At 39.6% G+C, this 12,122-nt stretch overlaps 1 protein-coding gene across 1 annotated transcript in view; it reads left to right on the top strand.

The window, feature by feature from the left end:
• Positions 1-8,281: 8,281 nt before the first annotated feature.
• The window catches only part of LOC139446592 (uncharacterized), a 58,818-nt gene continuing 54,977 nt past the window's right edge, over positions 8,282-12,122 (top strand). Inside the window, exons 1-5 of the mRNA XM_071227879.1 lie at positions 8,282-8,373; positions 8,925-8,950; positions 9,514-9,655; positions 10,272-10,407; positions 11,187-11,338. Coding sequence (XP_071083980.1) covers positions 8,282-8,373; positions 8,925-8,950; positions 9,514-9,655; positions 10,272-10,407; positions 11,187-11,338 — 548 coding nt within the window. The remainder of the gene's footprint in view (positions 8,374-8,924; positions 8,951-9,513; positions 9,656-10,271; positions 10,408-11,186; positions 11,339-12,122) is intronic.

Here is a 12,122-nt window from a genome sequence, read left to right as displayed (position 1 = left end):
TAGGAAATCATATCTTTCCAAGGTTAAAAGAATAGTTAAGCTTAAACAATGTCAGGTACCATTTTTCTCTAACCGTAGTACAAGCTGTATGTTACATCAGTGTAGTTATTCCAACATCTTTCCTTCATTTAGGATCATCCTGAGCATTATATACCAAAAGCGTATCCAGTGTTTGGTTGAATTATTAATTGTAGAGTGCAAATATGGTTTAGAAAACCTAATATATTTATGCATATTTTCCTTGGCATTGATGTGCTTGGGTATGACGGACAACGAACATCTATGATTTCAACAAGGAATATCGATGATTTTATACTCAATGTTTATCACTTATTCACAACAGTATCAATTAGTATCGGAAGGATACTTTATGTATTCTTTATCTATTGTGGTGACTAGCGATGTTGACAGAAATTCTGCCTTCACAAATAAATTGGCTAATTCGGGTCTTTCAAATGGTACTATATGCTTAACTGAAGACATTCAATTTTCAGACAAAAATTAACAAGACCACAAGTCACAGTACAAGCGATCTTGACTGGCACATAACCTCGCCGGGACCAAGTCCAGAATCACAATAGCTGGTTGATTCTACAATGACAAATATTCTTTTCTTATTGGCCAATCAGGAGTAGTTTTTAAATTACAAACCTCTGGTCGAAACAGTGAATTAGATGTCCAAATCACCACCGAAGCTATTAGTTATAGAAAAGTACTTTTTTCTCAGTCTTTGACCGTCATCCTTTAGAATTCATGAGTAGTAGTAGTAGTAGAAGGAGGAGGAGGAGGAGGAGGAGTATGCATAAAGAAACATATCAGTAAGAAGGGGGGCATAATTGGTGCCTATGGGGATGCTTGCTTCTTGTCTCAATGTGTTACCCCCAAATTTTACATAGGTGTTATTAATGAGGAAGTCCAGCATTTATGTAGATAAATGTAGATATGTAACTGTATCTGTACGTGTGGTCAACACATTTTGAAACAAACGCCCCATGGATCAAGGAATAAAGTTTTTCCTTAAGTTTGTCATGTGGGATAGTGGTGTACAATGTTGAACAATCTAATGTTTTGACAGAATTGAACCTGGTTCCTTTCAGAGAGATTGTAAAAGTCATGCAAATCCTTTTTGAGGTTTTCAGAATCCGTGTGGTATCAATTCCACTGGTCTCAAATACTTTCTGTGAATTTATAGAAAGTCCTTCCTTGATTGTTTAAGGATTATGGTTAATCGTTTAGACAGAGATTTGGTGGTACATTTACTGGATCCAGCAATATATGTTTCTTTGTACTGTATTTTATGGAGCTTTGCAATCCAGTACAAATGTGACTCAATCCATGCCGCATCACACATTAACACCAAAGATTTCGCAGTACGTTTTATCATTGTAGAATGGAGGTAGATTTGACAGCGATAACATTTCACATTTGAAACAAACAGTTTTTTATCGTTCAAATTGTGTAGAAGGTAGTAAATATTTTGATGGTGTGTTTCGACTGTTGTTGTGTTGATGTGTTGATGGGGCAGGAAGTGAAAACAGTCCTGATGAACAAAGAAACATTATTTCCCCATGCTATTCTTGACATGTGTTACTGTTTCCTGTTTGAAACTTTTTCTATATTACATATTCAAGATAACTTCATGATTTTGTATTGCATTTGATGTGCTATTTCATTAATAAAGCTAGCTAAAAGACTCGATCATACTGTTATATGTATATACATTACACCACAGAAATACTCCTCGTACTCGTACTCGGAGTCGTTCATCGTCTCTTTGTACTGAAATGTAATGACAACCGGTATCGCCATTATCATGCTAACCCATCCTTAACCAATGTAATGATCATAGCCCCGGGGGGACTGGGGGGTACAAAAGGGCCCCAAGCAACCTGTCTGTCGTAAGGGGTGACTAAATGGATCAGATACGCGGTCAGTCTCGGTTGGTGGTAGTATGTCTTACAGACCCTGATACAAATATATATCAAATACAGCCCACGCAAGTCTATAATGTTTGGCAAGTCTAGATTACTGCAGTATCAGGTTCTGTACACATCTACCGAATTCGCAAGCGAGCACAGAGCTTGTAATTATCAGTAAATTTATCTGTCATTAGTGTTTGGTATTAGCATATTGCAGACCTGTGACATATATAATCTCTAGTTTCTTTACTTGTTTTATTGTTACCCTGGTGAGGATCCGGAGAGAGGAGGATTTCTCAAAGTTTTGCATTGCTTTGTAAGAATTACTATTTTTCTTTTCTGCTTGTAAGAATGAATAGGAACTTGGACGAGCTCATTGCTTCATCACATCACTGATGAAAGCAAATATACAGTGCATACGTCCAAATCAAAATACAGTCATTGAAAGGTATTTAAATGGTAAAGATGTGTTGTTTTGCTCTCCAACTGGGACATTCTCCCGATTTATGCAAGGCAGTAGAAAATACAAGCCATGCTACTGTCATTGTTGTGTCACCCTTGATCGCACTTATAAAGAAACAAACGGAGAAATGTGTGTCATTAGGACTCAAAGCTGTGTACCTGAATGAAGTCGCACAGGAAGCAACACTGACGAATGATGACAGTCTGGCATCTACCATAGAGAAATTGACTGTCGATGACATAATGGATGGAGAAGCTGACATAATATTCACCAGTCCAGAATCTTTTCTTGGACATCATCGGAACATAGTTACTGAACTGGATACAGAAAAACATCTGAAGGCAGTTGTCATTGATGAAGCACATTGTATTTCCAAATGTAAGTATACAAGATTGCCTATCTTTCTCTCAACATGTATACATACCAATATATATGTATCTCTCTCTCTCTCTCTCTCTCTTTCACAATATCCCAACATGCAAGCACATGCCATATTGATGAAATATAACTGGTGTTTGTCCGTGAGAAATGCAGTCAAGCCTTGAATGAGACAGTATTGCAAGGGAACTTCATGTCGCCGGGTGGACCTTCAACAGCATTTTCTCCATCCTCACGACTGTTGTGATTTATCTGATCTGACATTCAAATGCCAGTGTCACTGCGTGGAAATATACTGACCAAATTAAAACTTCACAATCCTAAACTTTTGACATTTTGACCAGTTAACATTGTGGGCCCTTATTGTGTATCTAAACAGTAATGGCCACGTATTGTCTTCAGATAACACCCGTTTTTGTGCAGGTGAATCGATCAAAATCCTGTGCACAGCACTATAGTGGCAAAAGTGTTTTTTCACGTGCAACTGGTCACGTGGCCTTAATACCGCACGTGTTTTCAGCCATACTTGTTAGCAGTCATTAACAAAAAAGAAAAACACAAGAAAACAAAAGTCTTTACAGCCATTTGTCATGCCACGCCTTTCAAATGTGCAACGTGAACGTGCCATCGGCATGTTGCAGACGGGAAAACGTCCGAAGCTGAAGTCGCAAGGACGATGGGTTGTAGTCGACAGGCTGTTTATGATTTTCAGCAAACGGGTACCACCGCTGATCGCCCTCGGCCAGGTCGACCAAGTGTGACGTCACATGCAGAGGATCGTCAGATTGTCTTACGTCACCTCCGTAACCGATTTTTGACGGCTACATCAACCTGTTTAGGGGTAGACTGAGTGCGCAAACTGTTCGAAACCGTCTGGGAACTGCTCACCTTTAAGCACGACGGCCATACTGCGGGCCGATTCTGACTCAATTACACAGACGTCAACGTCAATTGTGGACACAGCGACACTTACGATAGACTCAGAGGAATTGGAATCAAGTCGTCTTCAGTGATGAATCCCGATTTAATCTTCGATTTGCTGATGGTAGGGCGAGGGTGTGGAGGCGCCGTCATGAACGTTACGCCCAGTGTTGTGTACAGGAAGTTGACAGATTTCGAGGCGGAAGTGTTATGGTGTGGGGTGCTTTCTGTGGCAATGCACGTTCCAGGCTTCTTGTCATCCGTGGCAACCTCAACGCTGCTGCTTACCGCGACCAGGTGCGGGCACCAGAACTTCTGCCTTTTATGGCAGCACATGTACCCGGTTTGATCTTCCAACACGACAATGTCAGACCCCACACAGAAATTTTGACAAGGAATTTGCTTCAGAATGCGGGAGTCAACGTCATTGACTGGCCGTCAAGGTCTCCCCACCTCAATCCCATCGAACACGTCTGGGATGCTCTTGGCAGAAGCCTGCGCACTCTCCAGAACCAAACACAGAAATTCCAAGATCTTGGCACCATTTTGCAGCAACAATGGCGTCGTCGTCCTAATCATGTGTTCACAAGCATCACAAGGTCCATGCGGAGGCGTTGTGTGGCAGTTGTCAACACACATGGTGGCCATACTCGATACTGAACGTGTGTGCAATCAGATTCTCGTTGCTTGGGACTTATGATTGAAACTGTTGATGTTATTACCGAATACCGTAGGTGCTTGAAAAAAATTATGGTTACCACCGTTAATTAAAATCCTTCTTTGGACATTAATGATTAAAAATTACCTTCTCTGATACATTTGTCCGTTGTATATCATATATGGGATTACTTTTAAAAATGTGAAGTTTTTAATTTGACTCAGTATACCTTATTATATTTTCAATCATTAGTTAAACATTTCAATTCTTAAGAAATAATAGCTTTCCTTATTAATATGACAAGGATGTGCAAAAGTTCAAAATGATCTTCAAAAGTAATGAGAATAAGTAATCAAGAGCTCTGATGAAGACTCAAATAGAGTACACATATAGAAAAACAATAATCATTATAGCATTTTTGTAGTTTTTTTTACGTGGAAATATTGTCCACCTGGCTGCCAACCCCTTGGTTTAAATGTGGTCTACCCTTCTACCTTTCAGTAATATTGTGAAGGAAATGAATGAGATCTGAATGAAACACTGTGTTTAATATCATTTTGATATCATATTTTGAACTCCGAGTGCATCGATGGTATGAGCTAGACAGGGAATTGGCTGCTGACAACACCACCAACAAGAACAGATTAATGAACACCGTCTGTTGGATATGATAGAGACAAAATCTTTTCCATAATCCTAGGATCCATCATTCCGACTATATCATTAGCGTGTGTTTGAGAATCATAATTAAAAAGTGATCATACCAGGTTTCAAATGTAGACAAAAAGGCTTGATCTGCTGGAATACTGCTCGACACAAAGGGAAAGTTGCCTATTGAAAAAATGAAGTCATCCCAGCCACACAATCTTGTCATTGATAATATATTCTCATGCTGAATCTGTCTGCTTCTGATCTAACGGTTAATGACAGTAAAATCATGTAGCGCACTAAACATATGTGTGAAGTACTTTATTGGTGTCCTCTGCCCTGGTACGGCTGGAATAATGCTAAAAGTGGCTTAACACACACACACACACACACCCCTCCCTTTCGTTCAAAGCTAACGCAGCCATTGCCTTCTGAAACCAGGTTCTTCACTTCTATTTACTGGATGATTGGGCTTAGTGTGCAAATGTTATCAAATTACTTGTATTCACGAGTGTCCAACAAGCCAACAAGCCAAAATGACCCATATTGTGCCGGTTATTTTGCGTTCAAAATAAGTTGATCTTAGATAGTTAATTGACCTTAATCTTTACTTTTGTGTTAAATGTCAAGTAATTCAAGAGACCTGTCTAACTGAAAAAATGAGTGAGTGAGTGAGTTGGGTTTAACGCCGCTTTTAATAGTATTCCAGTTATATCGCGGCGTGTCAGCTTAATGTGGGAGGAAAGCCCGAAGTGATGCAGGTCTCAGACGGTTACCACTTCGGTGAAACCCACGAGCACGGGTATGATGCTGACAAACCTAGAAACATAATCAGGGCGAACCGGGATTCGAACCCACAATCATAGGTTTCTGGCGTGCCTAAGGGACGCAACTCTGCACAGCGAATCGCGGCGCCTTAGGCGACTGGGCCACCCGTGCCCCCACTGAAAAATTAAAGTGATATATTGAAATACTGAAACATTATTACATTGATACCAGCGATTTAAAGGCTTTGCCTCCTTTTTCTCTGAACATCGACTTACACATTTTAACTGAAGACCAGTGACTGCAGTTTATGTAACAAACATGCATGGTTACCAGACCATTTAGATAAGTTGAATGTATTGCGTTTTTACGATTGTTAGTCACACTGCAATCGTATTTGTTTGTTTGTTGTTTAACGCCGCACTCAGCAATATTCCAGCTATATGACGGCGGTCTGTAAATAATCGAGTCTGGACCAGACAATCCAGTGATTGACATCATGAACATCGATTTAGGCAATTGGGACACGATAACATGCATCAACCAAGTCAGCGAGCCTGAACACCTCGCCTCTTACGACAAGCATAGCTGCCCTTTACGGGAAGCATGGGTTGCAGAAGACCTATTCTACCCCGGAATCTTCACGGGTTCATAATACTTTATATCTATGATGAAGTATGACGCTTATCTTAGACGCTGTGGGGAACGCAACCTTGTTCCACATGTATCTAAAGAATGGGACCCTTTCCTTTTGGTGAGTGAGTGATTTGGGTTTAACGCCGCTTTTAACAGTATTCCAGTTATATCACAGCATGTCAGCTTAATGTGGGAGGAAAGCCCGAAATGATGCAGGCCTCAGACGTTTACCACTTCGGTGAAACCTACGAACACGGGTATTGCGCTGACAAACCTAGAAACATAATCGGAGCGAACCGGGATTCGAACCCACAGTCATAGGTCTCTTGCGTGCGCGAGCTCTTGTGACAAGCATAGCAGCCTTTTACGGCAAGCATGGGTTGCTGAAGACATATTCTAACTCGGATCTTTATGGGTCCACTGCAATCGTTACATGGTCGACAGAACAATGGAAAGCAAATATTAAAGTTCATGGTATTGAGGACGTAAATGCTTTTCTTCGAAATTTACACAGCAAATTAGTCAGAAATTGAAACTTTGTTGACTCCTGTTTTGAAATGCACTTTCGCATGAGTAACTATCAATTGATTTATGTGAACATGTCCTGGCTATAAAAATATACAGGCGTTGAGGAAACCGAGACTAATGCATTGAAAATACAGACAAAAAATAGGCACGTAAAAGAAATGTCGATAAGTAATATGATACTCAGCTGTTGGACGTTTGTGGTGTCAAACGCTAACGTAATATTGTATATACTCATAAACCAAAGTTAAGCATAGGCGGACTTTTATTCACATTAAATATAAGCATTTGCACAATAATCAGAAACATATTCGAACAAAAACTCGAATATGCATTATTCAGTAAGCCTAAAAGGACATTTAGTTGGTAAATTGGACGTCAATATATCAGTTCATAAGCAATATAAAATTCTAATTACAATTTTATTCATACAAATATCTTTGATATGTGTACTTGGTCAATTCACAATACTGATCTGTGAAATGAACGGTATTTTTCTTGTTATAAATGAACGGTTTTTTCTTGTTATAAATCTTTTCAATAAGTCAGTTAATTACCTACTTGAAAATTGTCCTTCCGGTAATGTTAGTTTAACAAACAAACATTTAAGAACGAACTGCATTTGTTCGAGGGTAGTAATTCCTGCATTAAGTTTCAGTAGACTACAGAAGCAACGAAGTTTCTGTTGACAGTTTCATACACTGACGGCCAAAAGAAACTGTACTATAGTTTGAAATCACTCTAGTTTTAAAAACACAAAGGATGGATTATAATTTGGTTTGGTTTGGTTTGTTGTTTAACGCTGCAGTCAGCAATATTCCAGCTCTATGACGACGGTCTGTAAATAATCGAGTCTGAACCAGACAATCCAGTGATTGACATAATAAGCATCGATCCACGCAATTTGGATACGATGACATGCATCACCCAAATCAGCGAGCCTGAACACCCGATCCCGTTAGTCGCCTCTTACGACAAGCAGAGTCGACTTTTACGGCAAGCGTTGGTTTCTGAAAAACTATTCTACCCCGGATCTTCAAGGTATGATGTAAAATGTTTTGAAAAGATCAAAATCTCAACGAAATCAATAATGAAAATGACAGTCATACAGCATACAATGCGATATTGGCTTGACAGTTGTCCTAATTGAGGTGGGGTAGGAAAAACAAACTTTCAACGTAATGAACAAAGGGCACACACGTCTAAAATTGCTCAAATTTAATGACACGTGCAAAAACTCTCCAGCGCATAGACAAAGGCAGTCGTCTGATGACGTCACGCGGGATACGTCGCTATTCTTCTTGGAGGAGCTGGATCAGTTCTGGTTGGTTGGCCCGAGGATGTGGTCGCTGTCGAACACGACGATACATGACATCCCAGAAGTGTTCTGTGAGGGACATGTCTGGGAAGCCTGCAGGCCAGGGCAACACGCTGATAAAGGTTCTTAATGTCAGTCACTGGTTTGTCCGATCCAGTAACAAATAAATTATTAACATGACGTGATAAAGTCTATATGTAAAAAAACATTGACTCACTTCACTGTATTTCCGCATTAAACAATATGATCGAAACCTAACTACAGATGAAACAAATGAAACTCGAAAACAAACGTGTAGGTGCAGCTAAAAGGAAGTCATTAAATAGTTGATAAGTCAGTCGGCTCTTTTGTGTGTTTGCTATCTGATGCATGTGGCAAACCTTATATAGCATCACTTTGATGATGAAGACAAGGGGAGGACGTCGATGTGTGACTTTACTTCTCTTGCTGTTGATTATCAGGGTAGGCATTCAATATATCTTCTGAAGCATTCCAATGACCACTTAAGTCCATAGACCAGATAGTGGACGCATCCATATATCATACTTTGAAAAATTCTATTCACCGTGATATAACTGGAATACTGTTAGAAGCGACGTTAAACCCAACTCACTCACTCACTCAAAATTTGTGAAATGTAAACACCAAAGACTGGAAAGACATAAAGGGAAAGTTGGGAAGTCATCCCACTAGTCATACAGTCTTGTTGCTTTCTTATTGTGTTACTCTGAATCTTTATGTATAGATCTACATATGAAACAGATCAGGCTGATTCACTGGTGTATTTCTAGTTCGGTGGAAGGAAATTGGCTCTTTGATATCAGATTGTCGATATACCTTAAACTTCAGTTAAACTTATTAGGCACGTGGAGCTAAAATAGTGAATTCTACATATCATTTTATTAGTAAACTTCACAAGAACCTAAAGTAATTAATTCTACATATTATTTTATTATTAAACTTCACATTGACCTAAAGTATTGAATTCTATTTATTATGTTATTTGGAATCTTCACATGGACCTTAAGTAATGAGTTTAGATATTATTTTACCTATAATTACCCATCACTAAGTGTCGTCTTGTATTAATCCATTATTCCCGAAATGGATTGAACACAGTCATTTTGAGTTGTTAAATGTTTCAATGATAATTAATGCTGAATTAAATTGTAATTTAACGTTTTATTTTAACGTTTTTGAAACTTTTCACATATGTTCAACATGTTAGTAGATGCTAACATAAACACAGCTCCGATTCGCATCTTCTTATCTCAACAGCAAGTGAAGACTGACGGTAAGCTGGATATTCGATTCATCAGTTACTGGTCAGATGGGAAGACGATAAGCGGTTATTGTTGTGACAATGAGCTCTTCGTTTGGTGCAATAATAAATGTGACCCAAAGTTTACCCTGTGCATTGATGGGTAAGTACCGTTAAAAGTTTAACTTACCGACTATACTTGCAATTCATTTTTGGACAGTATTCTATGTGTAAATAAATGACCTGTGGCCTTGTGGCGTAACCTTATCAGAGTGAGTGAGTGGGTGAGTGCGTATTGTTTTACACCGCTTTTAGCAATAATCCAGCAATATCACGGCGGGGGACACCGAAAATGGGCTTCACACATTGTACCAACGTCGGGAATCGAACCCGGTCTTCGGCGTGACGAGCGAACGCTTTAACAACTAGGCTACCCGACCGCCCCTAACCTTATCAGAATGTGAATGATTTCATCAGAAAGATCCCCTGATCTTAAGTGTGAATGATACATATTGAGGCCCATAAACATATTCGAACCCACGATTTGCTGTCTGGCACGCCAAGGGTAGCACTGCCAAGGATAGCGAGTCCCTTCTACGCTGTCCCCTTGATTATGTGCCTCTGGATTCTGTACTAATGCTTGTAACGACAATTCTGTAAACATTCGGTTTACAAATCATTCTGGCTCCATATTTAGAAGATGCATGCTGTGTTTTCAATGTCGAGCTATGGTACCTGTAGATTTGACGGCGTTAAACAACAATCGTATGTTTTTCCAGCTCTGAAGGAAGAGAGAGATGTTCTTTATATGAGAGGTCTACAAACTGCATAGATAACCACAACATAATCCACTTTGGAAGTAGCATTCAAGGAACAGCAAATCCTTTCATCATTCAAGTGCCCAAAACACTACCGGTAGGATTTTTACCAAACGTTATTATTCACTAAGTGAGTCAGTGAGTGAGTATGGTTTTACGCCGCTTTTAGCAATATTCCAGCAATATCACGGCGGAGGACACCAGAAATGGGCTTCACACATTGTACCCATGTCGGGAATCGAACCCGGGTCTTCGGCGTGACGAGCGAACGCTTTAACCAAGAGGTTACCCGACCGCCCCTTTATTCACTAAGAGACTACCTATGAGATTATGTGACTCATGGTATCAGCCACTGGTGTGTCTGGTCAAGAATCGATTATTTACTCGGCGCCGTGAAATAACAGGAATATTCTATTACGAGTTATGTCCCTTCTCAGCCTCTCCTATGGACCAATCAGATTCCACCTCTTGTATCACTTGCTTTTGCTTCAGACAAAATGGCAGTGCCCGGTCACGACTATCTGATACATAATCAAGATCTATATTGTCAAAGGGTTTTAACTCGCGAAGTGCATCAAATTACTTGAGCATCTTGATTGAAAACATAAAAAGATTTGGAAAATATCTGTCAAATCAGAGTTGACGATACACTTGCTTTTAAAATCCCGCAATCGACCGCAATCTGCACCTCAGTTTAGGAACCGGATGTCGATTTCGTTACGCGATTTGGACTATTTATTCATAGACTCGTTGGTCCAGCTAAAACATAACTCCGAAATTCCAGCCTAAGCCTTATGAAGGGAGGATGCCTGGAATATTGCTTCCTGTGGCATTAAACTCCAAATTAACATAGAATATACATGTTGTTTTCTCCAGTCCTCAATAGAAATAACGGTGCAGGTGTATGACAAAGATGACATCTCCAGTGACGACCACATGGACAAACTCTCTAAGCTGATCAACATCCGGGCCGCTGCTACAGAACAGACAGCCGTGTACACCCCATACACAGTGTGGGGAAGGACAAAGTGAGCCAGACTAAGATATAACAGTGATGATACAGATTAGTTTGAACAGAACGAATAAGCTTTCGTGTTTGTTTGTTCACATACACTTCAAAATGACAAGGTTGCAACATGAATATCAAACTAGTATTGGGGTTTTCATTAATCTTAGTCTAGAACCACAATAATGTTAATATGTCCCAGGGTTTACATATAATAATGTTTGGCTCATGGTGCAACATAAAAAGGCCAATCATTGGCAGAGCAATATGTCTGGAACATTAGGTTCCTAGTCCTGCTGATCAGTGACGAAGATTAATTGATGGCGCAGGGAGGATTGTTCCAAAGAAAAGAGAAACGATATATTTCAATCGACTTGCTGGAACAGTAAACATTGAAATCCTGGCTGATATGAGGGATCTTATTTGCTCGGGTTGTTTCTAACCTACATGTTTCTGTATTCCTCCGACTGGCCATTGGGACTTTATTCAGGAGTTACCTGCCCTTTGCTTAGTTCCACATCATGCTGTCTCTAGAAACGACATGGCGCCGATCAGGAGTTGCCCTCATTAACTTGCAACTATTTAAAGTTAGTCTTTATCAACATTTTAACTGACCATCTTGTGCAACAATACAGTTTCATATTCAATTTGCTGCATGTTTTATCTTAAGAAAATGGAGCAATTGTGACTGTGGTCATATTATCGAATATAGGACCTAAATCTAAGAAATGATTATTGTGAACTGTAAGGTGGTTGCAAATAATGATGGAGAATTTGCAAAGAAAAAAGGAATGATGAAATGGTTG

This window comes from Haliotis cracherodii, unplaced genomic scaffold (genome assembly GCF_022045235.1).
Source record: "Haliotis cracherodii isolate W230 unplaced genomic scaffold, xgHalCrac1.p SCAF_6, whole genome shotgun sequence".
NCBI lineage: Eukaryota > Metazoa > Mollusca > Gastropoda > Lepetellida > Haliotidae > Haliotis > Haliotis cracherodii.
The sequence above is the reverse complement of the archived record's forward strand: the minus strand, read 5'-3'. Positions and strand labels throughout refer to the sequence as shown.